This window comes from Rosa chinensis, chromosome 6 (genome assembly GCF_002994745.2).
Source record: "Rosa chinensis cultivar Old Blush chromosome 6, RchiOBHm-V2, whole genome shotgun sequence".
Classification (NCBI taxonomy): Eukaryota; Viridiplantae; Streptophyta; class Magnoliopsida; order Rosales; family Rosaceae; genus Rosa; species Rosa chinensis.
In genome coordinates this window covers 57,055,430-57,074,393 of record NC_037093.1, presented here as the reverse complement: position 1 = coordinate 57,074,393, position 18,964 = coordinate 57,055,430, and the positions used below count along the sequence as shown (strand labels likewise).

General features: G+C 36.7%; 3 protein-coding genes across 4 annotated transcripts; 1 reads left to right on the top strand and 2 right to left on the bottom strand.

Moving 5' to 3' along the window:
• Window positions 1-430: 430 nt before the first annotated feature.
• Window positions 431-4,869, bottom strand: LOC112170519 (histone-lysine N-methyltransferase ASHR1). Of its 2 annotated transcripts, none has more exons than XM_040508851.1 (14): window positions 4,678-4,869; window positions 4,434-4,579; window positions 4,211-4,345; window positions 4,070-4,124; window positions 3,855-3,973; window positions 3,318-3,406; window positions 3,160-3,241; window positions 2,500-2,631; window positions 2,258-2,348; window positions 2,027-2,155; window positions 1,735-1,841; window positions 1,463-1,532; window positions 827-890; window positions 431-754 (listed from the first exon to the last, which is right to left on the bottom strand). In XM_040508851.1, exons 1-14 carry the CDS (start codon window positions 4,775-4,777, stop codon window positions 601-603), a joined length of 1,473 nt encoding a protein of 490 aa, XP_040364785.1. In that variant the 5' UTR covers window positions 4,778-4,869; the 3' UTR covers window positions 431-600. The 2 variants fall into 2 exon arrangements, with proteins under 2 accessions (XP_040364785.1, XP_024163611.1); XM_024307843.2 differs by having other exon boundaries at window positions 2,500-2,604; window positions 4,678-4,862.
• A 1,459-nt stretch (window positions 4,870-6,328) lies between these two features.
• LOC112170518 (histone-lysine N-methyltransferase ASHR1) lies at window positions 6,329-11,151 on the bottom strand. Its single transcript, XM_024307841.2, has 14 exons — window positions 10,896-11,151; window positions 10,674-10,819; window positions 10,451-10,585; window positions 10,321-10,375; window positions 10,110-10,228; window positions 9,556-9,644; window positions 9,396-9,477; window positions 8,674-8,778; window positions 8,443-8,533; window positions 8,203-8,334; window positions 7,903-8,009; window positions 7,662-7,731; window positions 6,973-7,045; window positions 6,329-6,890 (listed from the first exon to the last, which is right to left on the bottom strand). Exons 1-14 carry the CDS (start codon window positions 10,993-10,995, stop codon window positions 6,731-6,733), a joined length of 1,464 nt encoding a protein of 487 aa, XP_024163609.1. The 5' UTR covers window positions 10,996-11,151; the 3' UTR covers window positions 6,329-6,730.
• Window positions 11,152-11,156: 5 nt separating this feature from the next.
• Window positions 11,157-15,869, top strand: LOC112170520 (biotin--protein ligase 2). Its single transcript, XM_024307845.2, has 10 exons — window positions 11,157-11,316; window positions 11,397-11,667; window positions 11,769-11,830; window positions 11,932-12,080; window positions 12,369-12,489; window positions 12,713-12,868; window positions 13,302-13,347; window positions 13,871-13,937; window positions 14,356-14,432; window positions 15,494-15,869. The coding sequence occupies exons 1-10, from the start codon at window positions 11,196-11,198 to the stop codon at window positions 15,534-15,536; spliced, it is 1,113 nt and encodes a 370-aa protein (XP_024163613.1). The 5' UTR covers window positions 11,157-11,195; the 3' UTR covers window positions 15,537-15,869.
• The last annotated feature ends 3,095 nt before the right edge of the window (window positions 15,870-18,964 follow it).

The following is an 18,964-nucleotide window of genomic DNA, read 5'->3' as shown; positions in this document are numbered from 1 at the left end:
TGATTCATGTTGGGCTTACTACGACATCGAGGGTTTCCATATAGACCAGGTCGTTTACAATGTGATATTGTCTTTTACTTGGTCAGAGAAGGTCAGTTGTTGCAGCCAGACTTCTGAACGCTGAATTAGATTTGCTTAATTGCTGTCGGGAAACAGGTCAAACACCCCAAGGCTTCAGAAACAATGATTCTGTAGTTATACTGTTGTGTAAATTGTTCTGCCCCCTAACCCAACCCCCCCCCCCCTAAATCATTCGGGATGGGACAGATAGCAAACTACATGCTGGGATTGTTAATTCATTTGTAAACAAGCTTCCCTAAACAAACTCCATGACGAATGTCTAGGTTCAACTCCATGGCTATTAACATTGCCGTATGAAGCCTAAAGTTTAGTCTCCTCGCTCATCCAAGATCTTTGATACAAAAGAAAGTAGAAACCACTTAATATGATACCCTTTCTTCACCCATGCGTCCAGTTTGACAATGACAGATGGACGAACAAAAACTGATACACTTCATCAGTTGAGATAATGGTAGTAATGCACAGAGCAATGTTCAACAAAATATCCTAAAAGGCTACCAAGTTAACATGAGTAACATACTAATCTACTCCATTGATAAAAGCTTCAGCACGTGCCTCCTCCAACCTCCTGAAAAGGTCCTTCATAAAGGGTGTACTTGTCCCATGAGTAATCCGCAGTATATCTACTGCCTTGGTCAGAGATTTCACAGCATCATCAGTCTCTCCAAGTAACCTGTGACAAGTAATCAACTTATTTAAAGATTCAGCAGAAGACTTCCGCCATAATTTAATATTCAATACTGACCATTCAAGCTTTCCACAGGTATAGTATTGCAATCCAAGAGAAGGATGAAAACCTGGATATACTCCTACAGGGAAAGAGAGTGCAGTTTCGGATGTTAGCAAACTCCTTAGCAGTAGTTCATATGTGAAGAATCAAGCATTTAGTTCAGGCACTTTTAAAAACCAAATTGGACTGCAGAGGCTGTATGAATATACGTAAACAGATGCATCACTCAAGTTAAAGATTCAACACACTTTCCTACTGATACTGTTATAAGTTAAATGCAGTGGGCTTGTCAAAGAAGAAGTTTAAAGGAGCTTTGTAGAAGTTTAGGGATATATTATTTTGCGTATGGAGCGCACATTGACCTCAATTGAGTCAATTCAAAATATGCTAACACCTTATAGTCCATTTCTTTTAGTGAACCTAATTTGTTTGCGTTTAGTTTCCACAGATGCCACTTGACTGAGCAACAAGAACGAATACTAGTTTGATCATTAAACTTAAAATGCAATAACTTATAACATGAAGGCACCAACTTGAAGAAAGAACGTAAAGAAATTAATACCTAAATTTGACACAACATATTCTGATGTTTAGTTTAAAATGATAAGAAATTAAATAATCTCTTTAGAAAGAAGAAGATACAAGACGTACTTTGATACACTGGAATAGTCAATCTGCAATATGCTAGAGCTTCACTCCAGTCTTCTGCCTTCATCAAATTCTGAAGACAAATATGATTTCATTGAATTAACTATATAAGACTTCGCCCAAAAAAGAACTATATAAAGACTGGTTTAGTATCCAAAGCTAAAGTCTGTTCTCCAGAATGATTGGATAAATATATACTCTTTTCCATTACAAATGATTACCCAACAACTTTCATTACTATAACACAATAATAAAAATCAAACCCAATGAGGTACCTTTATAAGCTCCTCCCAAGTTGGGATCAAATAGATGCAGAAATCATGACATAGATACCTCTGGAGTGTCTCCATTGCCTTCAAGGTAGCTATAACTTCGTGGTAAGCTAAACTTGGTCAAAGATCAAACTGTTCAATATCAAAATATGTAACAGAATTCTATTTCCATAGTACCGAAGAAAAAATTAAGCAAGCCTGTGCAAATACAAAACCATTGAAAATACTGTCAGTATTGAAACATCTGATTGTCAAAAAAAAAACAGTAATGCTCAACAAAAAGAAGGAAGGATACTGATAGAAGGTGTAGATTCTACAGCTATAATAGCCTTTTCCTGCAATGATCTTATTTCACTTTCCATCTCTATTATCTCTTCTTTGCCCTTAAGACGTCCGCATTGTTGGCATATGAATCCCTTGTCATCTGCAAATCCAAATTGCAAGAAATAAAAATGAGTTGTTCAACTTCCTGCCTGCATATCTATTTTGTTTTACCTCACTGACTAGTCTACAGGTAATTCCATACCAGAGTCGCGAAGCAAAAAACCATCGCATTTATTATCCTTGCATCGGTAGCCTTCCAGAATTGCACTTTCTTGGATATCCTCGTAATGACCCTTTAATATAAAACCAACTTCACTTATCATCAAAAGGAACAAATAAAAGGTTAAGATAATCCAGTATCAATTTTCAAAGTATATTACATAACTCCCAAATATGCTTGAATATGATTAAAAATAGAAGGGCAGAGAACAAATAGTTGAGTACCGCTTTAATGCAGCGGGGACATGCACAGGTAAAAAGGTATTGTTCCTTCAGTGCTTTTTGCCGAGTCACAGTGCTTCCGGCGGTGTCGATGTAACTTATCAACACCTTACAAAATTTCACCAATAGAGAAGACTTTAGATTTGACAATTGACATGCTGTAGAAAATAATGCAATAACATGATAAGGAGTAAATTTGCAACACAGAAGAAAAAAAGATAACATCTTGACAACTATTGAGACATTTGAATATTCACATGAGAATAAGATTCTAGATATAAGTATTTTCTAAATCAGCATTACCATCAGCAAGGATAAAAACCATAGGAGTGAGTTTAGTGAACGCAATGAACAAAATTGTTAAGATAACTCCATTCTTGCATAATAAAGCTACTCATTCTTTTTGTTAATGAAGCACTGTATAAAATGACCAAGGAATTCTACACTCAATTAGGCCAAATAAAGGAGAATCCAGCTCTACCGTTATACAATAACTTTTTGTAGTAATGTGTCTCCTTTAATGTCTATTTGTAAAGCAGTTGAAGCTTATCAAATTACACCCCCTATCGGTCAAGAAACATCTCTAGACACAAACCCTAAACACAATTTCTCCTTTGTAATTGAACATCGTAATGACCAACAAATTAAGGAAGGATAGACTACCTCAGCTCCTTCGGGTATATGTTGCACAGCACGAACAACAGCTGACCTTCCCTCAAATAATAGAACAGAATTCGGCAAGCAGCTAGAGCACCAAAACGGTTTAGTAAACCAAACAAGAGGGTAAAACTAAGAACACAGCCATCCATTAAAATAGTTACCTGTGGTTAATGATTGATATGACAGGATAGAGTCCTGTGCCCAGGGGTTTCAATTCACTGTCACAAATTGTGTGTGCATTGCACGCAAACTGCATGGATCATAGAGAATCAAATGTCAGAAAGACCTCAGTATTAGAAAGATTGCACTAAAACATAATAATCTTCCAATGGAGATGAATCTTGTACACCCTTTGGTAAGATAAATAATATGTGCAGCTGATAAATAAAAGAAATGCTAAAATTAATCCAAACAGCAGCACTGTAATATAGCCTTGAAAATATTCTTCGGAACCACATGATGATTTTCATTGGTTGAAATGGGGATTGCCAAGTGTCCTTACAAAAATGCCAAAAGTACTTCAAAAACACTAAACTTTTACTACCGAATATTTCCTACGGGTTCAACACTGCAAATATGTGATATTGAAGCTTTGGAAAGAGAATATCTAATATTCTGTAATACTAACAGTGAATCAGAATTCCCAATCATCAAAAAACAAGGAAAAAAGAAGACCGAAATTGCTTCTAAAAGTGCACCTTTGAGAAATTCTCCGCAATCTCTTTTATATTGATATCAGGCCGCTGAAGTATCAAGCTGACAAGGTTAGCCATCTGAGCATACAGCACCATTTGCTTCTCATCAACCTCCGACATGTCTGCATTAACAGAAATCAACACAATGAGTCATACAAAACAAATTAACAGTCACAACCAGAAGGAAAGCTAAATCAGTAGAAATCTCAGGAACGTACGAGCCACCAACGCCTCTACCAAATTGTAATTGTCCATAGCAGAAGTAGGAATAGTCTACAAACAAAACAAGAACATAGTCAAAATCTCCATCTGCAACAAAAATTAAAAAAATCCCAAATTTTGAGAAATCAATCACAGACCTTCTGAGACTGTAGCTTAGAACGACAGTAGAGTCTGATCATGAGACGCAGAGAAGGCGTAACAGCCCTTCTCTTCTCCTCTGGAAGCTTCGAGAGAGCTTGACATTCGAGACGGTGCAGCTTCCATTCCGACTTCTGCAATTACAACCGCCGAGACTTCAAATCAAAAAGGTCCCTAAACTAAACAAGCTCGATGAACGAAATTCAAAGGTTGAGGGCAAACCTGGCAAGTGCTGGAGCAGTAGTAGACAACCTGGCAACCGGAGCACTTCTTGAGGTGACTGGATTCGAAGCAAGCATCGCACTTGGAGTTACCGGCGGAGTTGTTCGGGACGCACACATAGGGCTCTTGGCTTATGATCACTTCCCCTGCATTTCAAAACGCTCCGTTTTCACTATACCGGAACAAGCAAATGAGAACCAGAGCAGTAGAGAGAGAGAGAGAGAGAGAGAGAGAGAGAGAGGACCTGGATAGAAGTCTTTGGTGGTGAGGAGGCAACGGCCTTTCTCTGGAAGTTTCGAAACGGTCAGGCCGCGGTTCCCGAGAGCGCTCTGCAATTCCTCCATGATGTTCGTCCGGCGTTCGCTCCAAAACTTGTTGTGGCGAAGAAGGTTTTCACTACTTTTTCTTTTTGCTTAGTCGGCGGGTCCCACCGTAGATGACGTGTCGTCCATCGAGGGCGTTGTGACCTGTGATGGACTCCTTGTCTATCACATTCGTATTTTCGGATTTTCCCCGAGTTTCAATGGAATTTCAATTTCTTTTTTTCTTTTTTTTTTTGGATATATGGAGACCAAAAAGCGCAACAAAAACAAAGAACAAATTACATCTCAGAATTTATAATTCTAATTCTAAGACTTTCACACAAGTCATCAAGCAAGCTAGAAATAACTTGTGGAGGGGGTTGCTCCATGAATTGAGCTCCAATCTCTGCATCCAAACCAGCTTTGGAGAGAATGTCGGCAACCTAATTTACTTCACGATAGACATGCTTAAGATCATAGTTGTGCAATTGTCTTTGGAGAGCTTGGCAACAAAGCAGATTTGAGGGACTTGGGTTAGTTAAAACACCCAATGGTTCGTGCGTCTGCGGTGCAGTGATTAGTCTGGCTATGCTGGGATACACTGCATGGGTGTGTGTGTTGGTTCTATTGACGTCTTCCACTCAAAAAAATAATAATAATAATAATAATAATAGTTTTTAAGGGGTGCAAATCATCCACACCTTACTGAACTAGGGAAACTAACACATGAGAATCACTTTCCACTAGAAGATGACGGCAATGGTGAGAGAGAGCCATTTGTAGTCCCAAAAGTAATTCCCAAGCTTCCGCTTGAAGGACAGAACCACAACCAAGGTTAGCATAAAACCCAGAAATCCAAGCACCAGTGAAATCTCTCAAGACACCACCAACACCAATTTTCCCATTAAGATTTCTAGCACCATCAACATTTAATTTAAAGTAATGCTCAGGAGGTTTCTTCCACAACAAACTAACAGAAGTTTTACTGGACTCTTGAGGCTTGAAAGTATTAGCAGATTTCCATTCCCTGGCAAAATCAATAACAACTTTCCCAGGATTAAAAGGATAGTGAAACCCCTCATCAAACACCATTTTATTCCTCCACTTCTATATGTGCCAACATGTATACACAAATATTGAACACCATTGGAGATTACCATAACAGATTTTCCTACATTAAGAATTAGCAAAGAACCACCCATACCAATCAAGCTGCATAGTCCTGGATCCAAGCATATAACACTATTCCAAATCATCTGGGCAACAGGGCAATCTCTAAGCAAATGTAAAATTGTCTCAGGTTGGTCATGGCAAACAGGACAATAACAATTAGTAGCAATTCTTCGTTTAACTCTTTCAAATGGAATTTCAATTTCTAGCTAAGATAAAAAAAATCATAGTATGATATGATGCCTTGAAGAAATTAAATGAATTCGGCCAAAAATAGAAAATTGAAATTGAATGAAGAGCACCTGGGAGTGGAAAAAGGCCATGCTGAATTGCTGATATGCAGCACTCTAATGAGAAATTAGCCGGTGATTAAGTGAAGCACGAGGCAGTGATTTCCTTTAAATTAATGGGTGTCGCATTATTAACGATCCTAGGAAGGATGAAAGCTCGGATATAGTCCTACATTGAGTTGAACATAATTTGAGAACCTAAACCAAGTTTGCCAGGGTTGGAAGTGTATTGAACAAGGGTCTGTTGTGAGCTCAGTGAGGTGTAGTGAGCTTTATGATCCCAAAAAAGCCACGCTTTAAATTCAGTCCTGCCATTTCATAACCTATTCGAACTTCTTTTTTTGTGTCTACTAATGTAACTCTTCCACAGGTTGATACAATATAAGTGGAAGTAATAGCAGAAGTGCAATGTTCAACAGCAAATCCTAAACGAGTTAGGTAGTTAACAGGAGTAACAGACTAATCTAGTAATCTACTCCACTGATGAGAGCTTCAATACCACGAATTAGCAAGTTAACAGGAGTAACAGACTAATCTAGTAATCTGTTCCATTGATGAGAGCTTCAATTTCACGTTGCTCCTCCAACATACTGAAAAGATCCTTCATGAAGGGTGTACTTGTCCCATAAGTAATCTGCAGTATATCGACTGCCTTGGTCAGAGATTTCACAGCATTCTCAGCCTCTCCAAGTACCCTGTGACAAGCGATAAGCTTTTCAAAAGATTCAAATCATTCAATAGAAGACTCCTCAATAATTCAAGCTACAATAAACTAACCCTTCAAGCTTCCCACAGGTATAGTATTGCAATCCAAGTGAAGGATGAAAGGATTGAAAGTTCCGATATACTCCTACAATGAAATAGAGTAGTTTCACATGTTAGCAACTTCTCAGCAATAGTCATGTGTGAAGAACAAACCATAAGTTCAACAACATATAAGTCACCAAATTCAACTGCCGAGGATGTATGAATATTTATAAACAGATAAGCATGACTCATGAAGACTCATGATTAAATTTCAATCTTTCAACACAATTTCCTACTACTAATACTGTCATAAGTTAAATGCAGTGTGCTTGTCAAAAAAGAAGTATAAACTTCTAATCATAAGGAGCGCACACATCTCCACTGATCAATTCAAAATATCCTTATACCTTCCATTCCTTTTCTTCCAGCAAAAGTGCAAAACTAATTTATTTCTGTTTAGTTTCTACAGATGCCAATTGACTGAGCAACAGGAATCAACATCGCTAATTTGACCTTTAAACTAAAATGCAATATATTAGCCAAAAAAAAAAAACTAAATCCAATATCACTTATACGGTTATACCATGAGGACACCAACTTGAAGAAGCCAGAACTTTGGTGTACACTAAATAAACTAGACACAGGACATATTTTTCAATTTTAGCTTCACTGTAAGAATTTTAATCTTCTATTTCAAAAAAAAAAAAAAAAATACATACTTTGATACACTGCAATGGTCAATCTGCAATATGCTAGAGCTTCACTCCAGTCTTCCAGCTTCATTGAATTCTGAAGACAAAGATGAATTCATCATATCAACTACATAAAGACTGGTTTCATTTCCAAATTGACAATTCTGAACACTCCAGAACCTTTTGATTAATATATACTTCTTTCCATTACAAATATTACCCAACTGCTTTCATTATTACAAAAAAATAATTAAACTCATTGAGCTACCTCTATAATCCCCTCCCAAGTTGGGATCAAATAGATGCAGCAAGGATTAAACAGTTGCCTTTGGAGTGTCTCAATTGCCTTATACAGAGCTATTACTTCCTGATAAGCTAAAGTTAGTCAAAGATCAAGCTGTTCAATATCAAAATATGTAATTAATTCTCTTTCCTTAGTACAAAAGCTATTATACAAGCAACCACTGTCAATCCCAGTGGTGACAACCATGGAAAATATTGTCAATAATCAAAACCTCCAATTGCTAAAATAATATCAGTAATGCTCAAGACAAAGAAAGAAGGATACTGATATAAGAGCTTGCGGACTCTGCAGCAATACGAGCCTTTTCCTGCAATGATTTTATTTTACTTTCCACCTCTTGTATCTCTTTTTTGCTCTTAAGACGTCCACATTGTTGGCATATGAATCCATTATCATCTGCACATCCAAATTGCAAGATATTAGATTGACTTGTTTGAACTAGCTACCTGCATTTAATATCTAATTCGTTTCACCACACTGACTAGTCTACATGTAATTCCATACCAGAGTTGCAAAGCAAAAGGCCGTCGCATTCATTATGTGTGCATCGGTAGCCTTCCAGAAATGCACTTTCGTGGATATCATCATACTGACCCTTCAATATAAACCAACCGACTTCATTTATCATCAGAAGACAGAAAAAGATTTAGGTATAGTACTAAAAGACAAAGTGTAACATAATTTGCAAACATGCTTCAATACAATAAAAACAGAAACCAGAATAGTCATGAGTACCACTTTAATGCAGCGGGGACATGTGCAGGTAAAAAGGTATTGTTCCTTTAGCGCCTTTTGCCGAGTTACAGTGCTTCCAACAAGGTCAATGTAACTTGTCAACACCTTAAAAAAATTCACCAACAGAGAATCCTTTAGAGTTAAAAATTGACTTGCTGTTAAAAATAATGCAATGGCATGACACAAAGTAACTTTAAAAAAGAAAAGAAAAAAGATAAATCTTTACAGCATATAAGACATTACAAGTTTACAACTATTCATAAGAGAACAAGATTCTTTTTTCCTTTTTACGAAAGTAATAGAAAAAAATCTAGATATAAAACATTTTCTAAATCTGCATAACATCCGCGAGGATAAACCTCTTAGGAGTGAGTTTGATGAGTGCATTGAAGAAAATTGTTAAATATTTGCGTTCTTGAAGAGTAAAGCTTCTCATTCTTTCTGTTAAAGGAACAGTTTATAAAATGACCAAGGGATATGTCTAGACTCAATTTGGAAAAATGAAGGAGGATCCAGCTTTCCTTCAATGTAACATTATGCAATAACTTTTTTTTAGCATTTTTTTTTTCTGTAGTGTCTATCTGTGAAGTACTTGAAGCATATCAATTATAAGCTGAGATCAGAAAATAGTCTCTAAATTTTCTTCCCAAAAATTGTGGATGTAATCTCTCAATTTTAATAGAAAATCCAAATTACCAACAAAGAAAAGAAGCATAGACTACCTCAGCTCCTTTGGGTATATGTTGCACAGCACGAAGAACAGCTGACCTCCCCTCAAATACTAAAATAGAATTGGGCAAGCAGCTACAGGACCAGAACAATTTAGCAAACCAACAGCAAGAGGTTAAAATTAAGAACTGGGCCATTGACTAACATAGTTACCTGTGGTTCATGATTGAAATGACAGGATACAGTCCTTTACCCAAGTGCTTTAATCCACTGTCATAAATTGTGTGTGCATTGAATACCATCTGCACGGATTGTAGAGAATCAAAATTCAGAAAGATCTAAGAATTAGAATGATTGCTCTCCAAATTAATCTTCTAATGGAGATGAATCTTGGGCATCCCTTGGTAAAATGAATAATTTGTACTTCTAATAACAAAATGAGTGCTAAAATGAATGCAAACGGCAGCATACACATGATAATTTGCTTTGGTTCATTGGTTGAGTTGGGTGCTTGCCGAATTGACAATACAAATTACACATCTCATTATCTCTTTTGCATAAAGGCCTGAACTACTTCAAACACTAGAGTTTTACTACCTATCATTTCCTAACCCGTTTACCAGTCACCGATGCAAATACATAATACTAAGCTTTGGAAAGAGAATGTTTGAAGTGCTGTAATACTAACAGTAAATCTCATCATGCAGCTTAAAAAAGTCCTAATCAAAACAAGGAAGAATGAACACCAGAAATTTCTTTTTGCTCACCTTTGAAAAGTTCTCTGCAACCTCTTTTTTATTGATATCTGGCCACTGAAGTATCAAGCTGACAAGGTTAGCCATCTGAGCATACAGCCACCTTTGCTCATCATCAATCTTTGACATGTCTTCATCAAAAGAAATCAACAATGTGAACCAAACTACCAAAGAATATAACAACTAAACAGAAATCAGAAAGAAAAAAAGCTCAGAAGCATACGAGCCACCAAAGCCTTCACCAAATCGTAGTTGTCCATAGCAGAAGTAGGAATAGTCTACACACACAATAGTAAAATAAGAGCAAAAACTTCATCTCCAAAAAAAAAAATTGCAGTTAATAATTGATTTACCTTCTGAGATTGTAATTTTGAACGGCAGTGGAGTCTGATCGTGAGACGAATAGGAGGTGTAATTTGATGACGGAACTCAATGGGAAGCTTCGAGAAAGCTTCACATTCGAGACGGTGCAGTTTCCATTCAGACTTCTGCGAATTCACAAGAACCGATCCTTAGAAAGAAAATGTTGAAAACTAAAAGAGCTCCATGAGCGAAATTCAAAGCTTGAGGGCAAACCTGGCAGGTGCTGGAACAGTAGTACACAATCTTGCAACCGGAGCACTTCTTGAGGTTACTGGATTCGAAGCAAGCATCGCACTTGTGGTCAGCAATGGAGTTTTTTGGGACGCACACATAGGGCTCTTGACTTATGATCACTTCCCCTGCATTTCAAAACGCACCGTTTTCACTAGTCCAAACAAGCAAATGAGAACCAGAGCAAGCAGAGAGAGAGAAGACCTGGATAGAAGTCTTCGGTGGTGAAGATGCAACGGCCTTTCTCCGGAAGATTCGAAACGGTCAGGCCGCGATTCCCGAGAGCGCTCTGCAATTCCTCCATGAATGCCGTTTAAGTGGTTTCGTGTAACGCTGAAACTGAAATGCCGCTAAAGTGGGCGGGGTGAAGGTTTTTATATTGGGGTTTAAGTCGGTGGGTCCCACAGTTGATGACGTGTCGTCCGTCGAGGTCGTTCTGATTTGACTAGTTGTATTTTCCGTCCCTAAAAACCCGAAACGTTTCAATATTCTCAATGAAAGTGAATGGTCTCCTCCTCCTCCACCTTCTTCTTCACTAGCGCGCTGGGGTTTTTTTCTGTACGGAACTCACTGAAGAAAGCAATTTTCTCACGCAGAACGAGCTCGGCTATTTCAGCCGCCTCAGGTTAGCTTGTTCGTACTGTTTCGTAACCAAGGAAAATTCAGCAAAATAATTTATGTGTTTTTGTTTTTGTTTTGGTTCAGGCATGGATTGCAATTCAAGCTGTACGTTGGTGCTGCGCGGCAAATCGCCGGCGGAAAGTCAAATTGCTGAGGGGCTGAAGAACAGTAACGCTCTGAAGCTCAGTGACAACTGTGAGCTTTCAATTCTGTTAGACTCGGAATTGAAGAAACCGTTCAAGGAAGACGACGCTTTTGGAATCGACTCGTTCATGAACTCTCTCTCCACCGATCGGTTCGGTAGGTTGCTGCTTTGGTCGCCGCGCTTGCCGTCGACGCAGGACGTCGTTTCTCAGTAAGTTTCGTAACGGCTTACTCTTTATTTTTCCGTCTGTAAAAATTTGAAGAAGTAAACACTGTGCCGGAAGAGTGAATCATGCTTTAGTTTTATCTCAGGAATTTCTGTGAGCTTCCAAACGGTGCGGTTTGTGTTGCTGATGTTCAGTACAAAGGGCGAGGTTTGACTTTAAAACGGCAATTACCAATTCAGTGAGATTGTATTGTGTTCTCTGCATTGTTCATTTTGTGGTTAGAGTTAGAAGATTGTGATTTTTCGCAGGCCGGTCGAAGAATGTGTGGGAGTCTCCCAAAGGTTGCCTGCTGTTTTCCTTTACTCTGCAGATGGAGGATGGGCGGATCGTGCCACTGATACAATATGTGGTGTCTCTAGCCATCACTGAGGCCATAAAGGATGTTTGTGATAGGAATGTAAGTGCGTTGTTTATAGTTTATTCATGGTTTAGTTGGGGCACTTGGACAGATAGAAGCAAGTATTTTACTGCAGAAAGGTTACAAACCTAAGACACACAGAATAAGCACGCTGTAATAGATTTTACTACAAAATTGTCCAGGCTTTATAAAATGTTATGCAAACGATTAGGCTCTTTTACCATGTATTTTTGGCAGCCTTGCACGTGTATTTGATTGTTAGAATGCATATTTTCTGTTATTATGTGATGCTATGATAATGACATTGATAGATCTTCTCCATTTCAGGGCTTGCCATATATTGATGTTAGAATAAAATGGCCAAATGATCTATATTTGAATGGCCTCAAAGTTGGAGGCATTTTATGCACGTCAACATATAAGTCGACGAAGTTCAATGTGTCTGCTGGTAATTAGTCTCGTCCTTGGTCCTGATTAGCATATCTAAACTGCATGGTTTCACTTATTGGCAACTAGAACCTGTTCCTTTAAAGGATTAAACGAATGTACAGTATCCACCACGCATGCACATAAATACTTTTCTTTTTTTCTTTTTCTTTTTTCTCAAAAAAAAAGGTATTAAATTATATGTACATCATGATAAGATACTTAATTTACTTCTGTTCTTGCAGGTATCGGCTTGAATATCGATAATGAGAAACCAACTACATGCTTGAATGCAATTCTTAGAGAATTGTCTGCTACGACATACCAGTTTAGAAGAGAAGAGATTCTTGCTGCCTTCTTTAACAAATTTGAGAAATTTTATGATCTTTTTATAAATCAAGGTAAAGCAAAAATCTTATGTCAATTCACCATAAACGTAAATGGTATAAATCAATTATACCATTTCCTTTATTTTTGAGTTTTTAATACTAGTTTTACAGTTTCACCTCTACTATGCATGTTGATACCTTGTTATCTTCATTTTTTTCAAGTCCCTAGTCCATCAAAAGAGTTTTCCTTTTAATTCTTATAATCCTGTGCCTGGATCCTCTCTCAATTGTGGTTGCTGTTTGTTTCTTTTTTTTCTTTTCTCTTTTAAACTTGATGTTTTTCTGATAGAAACATATGGAAAATGAAATGGTAGACATAATTATTTCTTACTCCAAAAATTATTTAACAGACTTTGTTTCCAATTTGTTTCAGCAATAAGATTCTACTTTCATGAGTAAGAACAAAAGTGTATTCATTAATGAAAGTTTTCTTCATGTCATGCAGGATTTCAACCTCTAGAGGAGCTATACTATAAGACATGGCTACACAGGTGACATGCTAACATGTTTATTTGGATTCTCCTATGTGCATTTTTATGGTTTAGTCTTTTTTGGCATAAAAAAACCTAAGACTAAATGTTTTTGTAAGCTCATCTCACCCAGTACACCATAACTGTTTGACTCAGCCTACAGAAGCCATATCCCAACCTCTTGTAAAGCGTAGTCCAGGAGCGAGACCTTTTCTCTCTCTTTTTTTATGGATGATGTTAGCCCCTCTGTTAGTATAGTCCAACATCTCCAGCATTTTTATGGAATAAGTGATGTATAAACATATGGGCATGGGGCCATTTTTAGCTGATTAGAGAATGACCATATGCTCTAGTAATCATAAGGCCTTTACTTTTCTTCATTTCTATTTGTTGGTGTAATACCTTAAACTGAGAAGTTAAATACGGTTAGAAATTTGTTTTTCATTCTTTTAATTTATTCTTGCAAAAATTCATATCAATCAGAATAACTCTGCCCAAGAACATAGGCCTGTTTTTGAACTCAAGTTTGTTTTGATATCTGCAGTGGGCAGAGGATTATTGTGCAGGAAAAGAATGACGACCAGGTGGTGGAGAACGTGGTTACTGTTCAGGTGTGACAAACTAGAAAATTGTTTTGATGATATTAAGCTTAGCTTTCTCATGATTTAAAAAAATAAATAAAGAAATTTACACAATTCTTCAGACAGAAAGTTTAGTTGCTGAATTTTAGCTTTGTATTTGCAAAATGATTTGCCCATTTCTTTTAATATACTGCAGTTGTAGAAGCTGTTGGTAAAGAGGTGTGAGAATCGTTGATGTGAAGGAAATGACAAATTCTAAACCTATTAGTTTACATAAAACTACTTTTGTTTCCACTGCAGTGTATATGCATTTCTCCATAATTTTATCATGAAATTCTCAAATGTTTTCAATAGAAAGTTCTAGGACATACAATAAGGGTGTAGATGGTTTGGATAACTTATCATCAAGACCATATGTTGGTGTCAATTAAATCTTTAATCTGTGCAGGGTTTAACATCTGCGGGATATTTGTTAGCTATTGGTGATGACAATCAGATGTGTGAACTCCATCCTGATGGAAATAGGTAAAGTTGCTTAATATGTTTCAATTTTTACCCTATGAGAACTTCGTCTTTTTTCTCATCTACTGTTCTAGTTCTACTTTCTTCCCTCTGCCCCATGTTGTGTAAGAGTTCTCGAGTCTTCACTGCTAGTCATCTCCATTTGCCTTTTTCAATATTTTTGGTTTGTGAAAGGAAAGCAAAAACCCTCTATATGCATGTATCAGACGCATACATTCCAATTCAAGGACCAGTCCAGAATTATAAAACTCTTACTGTGGTATAAGTATTATGCAATCATGTTATTATATCTTAACGTAGTTTTGCTCCAGTGTTGACATATTGATTGATTTTATCCTACCATCAGTTGAATAGTCTCCTGGTTTGGTCCCTGTTTTGCATTATACAAGCTATTTGTTTAAAACCATTTGTCCTTGACTACAATCTAGATAAACTTGAGGCATCCCATGGTGAAGAAATGAAAATTCCATGTTCCACCAGACATGGGCAGAGTTTTTCTCACACGTGCCCATGGTCCAAAAGTGTAGTAAAATTCTGCCCATGTCTGCTGTATTATTCGTATCTGTCCAAGTACAGTTACTATGGAATCTCTCACAGGCATTACCATCTCATTTACTGACATCTTGATCATTGCCTTCTCCTCCTGTTCTAAATCCAGATCTACTTTCTTGGGTGATTTTAGGCAGGACTGGTAGGGTATCATTAACATGTGATTTTTTGTTAATAGTCTCAAAACCAATAGTTGTATAAATATGTGGGTGTTTTTTTTTTTTTCTTGTCCAAACAAAAAAAAAGGTTCTGAGGTGGAGCTAGAGGATCGCTGAGAATCTCTCCTGAGAAACCTTTTAGCCCTTTTTTTTTGCCTATTTTACTTTTTTATGATCAAGTACAGTTAAGAAAGTATTCCTTCTGTATGCTACATCCAGTGCATTCCTCTATAAGATGAATTACAACATTTTGGCAATTTGATGAATTGGCATGTTATAATTCAGAGCTTGTTTAGACATAAGCCTGATTATTCTTAACGTAGGTAACCATGTTATATTGTTTCTCTTTGTCCATAGTTTTGACTTCTTCAAGGGATTAGTCAGACAAAAACTTCACTAAAAGAGGATGCATCACTGGCTACGTCTCACTGATTCATGTGCACCGCTGGAGAATGTTTGGTCTTTATATCTTTTCATTTGTCCCTAAACGTCTGTCAACTTATTCAAAAAAGAATTATATTTTGTTTAGTTGCTCTTTCGTTATAGATCTCTCTCAAACTAAGATATGTATTTTCTTGCATCGCACCGTCAGTACATATGATTACAACCACTGTACTGTGTTAACTTGCAAACAAAGTGAAAGATTATGTTGAGTAATCAATCATTTGTAGAAAATCTGGCCATCCTACCTTCTTTGAAGTAGTGTGAATATATATGTAGTTTCTTTTTTCTTTTTCTTTAATCTTTCAATGTGTGCACAAACCATGAATGCCTTCTGGACCAATTATGACCTCCTATCAAAGTTTCGTGTTTGCAAGGCTGTTTATTTGTGGTGCAAATAGAAAAGGCTTCTCCTGTGAATAGTTGAAACAAGTAGGATAGAATCTTTCTTTTGTAGAAGCCAACAATGTTTTAATGGCATGTCTTATGGTTGTAGGGTACATGCTGTCCTCTCTGAATTAGAGAATATTACACAAAATTGACACAGAGAAAACCCCGCATCCCACATGCACATCGTTCTGTGATGTACAGACTGTCCAAAGTGAGCTACATTGTTTTGGACACCACCCTATTGTTGGGCCGTCCATGTAGGACACTTTATGAGTGTCCCAAAAATTGGTTAGGGGCATCTTGTACAGGGTGCAAAAGGTCAAGTTAAACTAAAGATGAAATGCTTATTAGGTTCCAGTCCTTGGACATATTTGAAGGTCGTATGAGATTTATTTCCAAGCTTAGGGTCTACCAATACCAACCCACATCAAGTTGCACCCTTTTGTCTCCCTAAGATTTGTATTTGCCTGGGTTATAAAAGCTGGCATTCACATTTGGAATGTCCTGATGAATTTCATGTTATCCATTACTAAAAGGTTGCAGTGGCTAAATCTGTGTTTAAAATCTCTGCTCTCGTAAGAGAGTTTCTGTAGCTCCAAGGTGGAACAGTTCTGGTTACACGGTGTAGCACTTGCTCCCACATGCATGATACGAGCTCCACTCATGTTTTTCTCTTGTTTGAATCAAAGGTCGCGTCCAATCAAGTAGAGAGAGAGTTGAGTTTCACAGGAGTTTATTCGTGTACTGGTTGACATAAATTATTGTTCATCTGAGTGGCAAACCAAGCAAATGAAAGGATGGTGTGCAGTGTAAAAGATTGAAAGATATGTTAATTATGCTTTTGGTACTTAATAATTGCCGGTCAATTTTCATAATGTTACAGACAGATTTAAGAATTGGTGCTACTGTTCTTGCATCTAGAGGAAAGCAACTTAAAGTCTCAGTTTAATGTTCTTGAAGATCTGTGGCAAGAAAATGGCATCAGATGTGCTGTATGCTATGACTTACTTTTGATATTCCTTCTAGCCTTCCAGCTTGGTATGAAATATAGATGCTGTGTGGTTGGAAAAAGAATGGCATCCAATAAATGGATCGGCTAAAGTGAAATATTTATATGCCAGTTAATTGGGTCAAAACTTGAAGGATAAAAAATGAAGTTTAGCCCCTAAAAGCTCTCATGCATCATTTAAAAGGTGCGCTACTAATATCAAACAGATACTTACCTTGTCGTAGTGGAAAACTGGAAATCTTAGGTGGGGAAGGAAGGAGTTTAGTCAAAGATGCATTGGATCATCACATGGCATTAAGGGAAATGCTAGGCTGGTGGACCAAGAAAGAAAGAGGAATTCCTATCTTTTTTAGGTTATAAACGGTAGAAATGAGTTTCTTTGGAAGTTGGAACATTGGGAAAAATTAGACCGATATAGAGAAATTGTAAAAAAAAAAAAAAAAAAAAGAGATATATATATATATATATATATATATTGATTACATGTATATTGTTAAATATCATTCCTTTCCTCGTTTATGTACATGATATGTTTATGACAGATGTATACTGATAGTGGAGAGGATTATATGCACCGACAGTGCAAGTGCACTGTAGGTTATTTTAATCTCTAAAAAAATAACAATCACTCATCAAATCCACTCCTTTATATATTTTAATATCAAAAAAATTACATTCATTCATATTGCAAGTACCCATACACTGACGGTGCATGGAATACACTCCCCTGATCAAGTGAAAATGTGATAGAAAAGGCTTAGCATCTATATATATATATATATATATATATATATATATATTGAAATAATATAAACTATTTAAAAATAAATAAAAATTTCAGTTGCTTGGTGGAACATGTGTTAATAACAAATCAAACTACACATCGTTTTCACAAGTCAAATGAATATAAAAAGATGAGCAACCCCATATGCCAAGCATCTTAAGTAAAATGGTGTCTCCATTTTAATGATCCCCATCAATGGTAGCACATCGTAGTGACTAATTATTAGATGTCACTATTGTCGACACCACCAATACATGTAGTCCTAAGTGACAGCCCTTCTTAAATTTTGAGCTGGGAATATAATTGTTAATTACAACTCACAATATAAGGGAATAATTCGAACCAATCAATTTGTTATGTATTACATTGTTATCGTTTCATATAGTCACTCACTTTATGGAAGAAGAAAAAAAATAACATCAATCCCCTCCAATTTTCAATTTTTTATGGTTAAGAATTGCAAAACAGTCTAATACACATTTTAAATTTTGTTAGGAAGCAGTGAGATATTTTTACGAGTACTTCTATTCATATATCTAAAATTAGTATTTAGACCTCTCCAGATATGAGAAATCCTGTTTACTTTTTGAATATTCAATTTACTAACTATACCTCCCTATTTTTTCTAAAATGCTTTTACCCATAGAGTTCAGCTGAACTTGTCGATGTCATTGGGAGAATAATCAACCAGTAAAACGACCAAATAGAACTCAAAACATAATCCATTTCAAAGGAACTAGATCTCGCATTCCACATCTTAGTATGATAACACGTTGGAAATAACAATTATGTATCCTATTCCATTGATTTGGTACCCATGATATTGCCAAGACCATGGGCGGATCCAAGTAGAAGCTTGGGCGAGCTGGAGCCCGTCCGAGATTTTTAGGCTTAAAAAAAAATTAAATATATACTTTGATTGATGTGGGTTTAAATGTTTAATTGACGTGGGTAAAGGGTTTAATTGATTTCAAAACTTATCAAGGTCGATCAATGGGTCTTCTTTCTGCTGTGTAATTGTTGTGGGTTTAATTGATTTCAATACTTATCATTTTATCAATTGTTGTGCTATCTCAATATCTCGGCCAGGAGCTTGGCCTCATTCGAATGTCGAGTAATCAATTCAAGTTTATAGAGTTAACTTTGCAGATTGGGCTTGGGTTTATTTGCTAACTATTTCGTCCTATCCATGGCTTTATATTCA

Coding starts and splice junctions, on each gene's coding strand:
- LOC112170520 (XM_024307845.2), top strand. CDS start 11,196: ATGGTCTCCTCCTCCTCCACCTTCTTCTTCACTAGCGCGCTGGGGTTT. Junction 11,317..11,396: donor GGCTATTTCAGCCGCCTCAG/GTTAGCTTGTTC, acceptor GTTTTGGTTCAG/GCATGGATTGCAATTCAAGC. Junction 13,348..13,870: donor TATAAGACATGGCTACACAG/GTGACATGCTAA, acceptor TGATATCTGCAG/TGGGCAGAGGATTATTGTGC.
- LOC112170518 (XM_024307841.2), bottom strand. CDS start 10,995: ATGGAGGAATTGCAGAGCGCTCTCGGGAATCGCGGCCTGACCGTTTCG. Junction 10,820..10,895: donor CACCGAAGACTTCTATCCAG/GTCTTCTCTCTC, acceptor TTTGAAATGCAG/GGGAAGTGATCATAAGTCAA. Junction 8,779..9,395: donor ATATACCCAAAGGAGCTGAG/GTAGTCTATGCT, acceptor AATTTTTTTAAG/GTGTTGACAAGTTACATTGA.
- LOC112170519 (XM_040508851.1), bottom strand. CDS start 4,777: ATGGAGGAATTGCAGAGCGCTCTCGGGAACCGCGGCCTGACCGTTTCG. Junction 2,156..2,257: donor TTTTTTGCTTCGCGACTCTG/GTATGGAATTAC, acceptor TTGGATTTGCAG/ATGACAAGGGATTCATATGC. Junction 1,842..2,026: donor AGAATCTACACCTTCTATCA/GTATCCTTCCTT, acceptor GACCAAGTTTAG/CTTACCACGAAGTTATAGCT.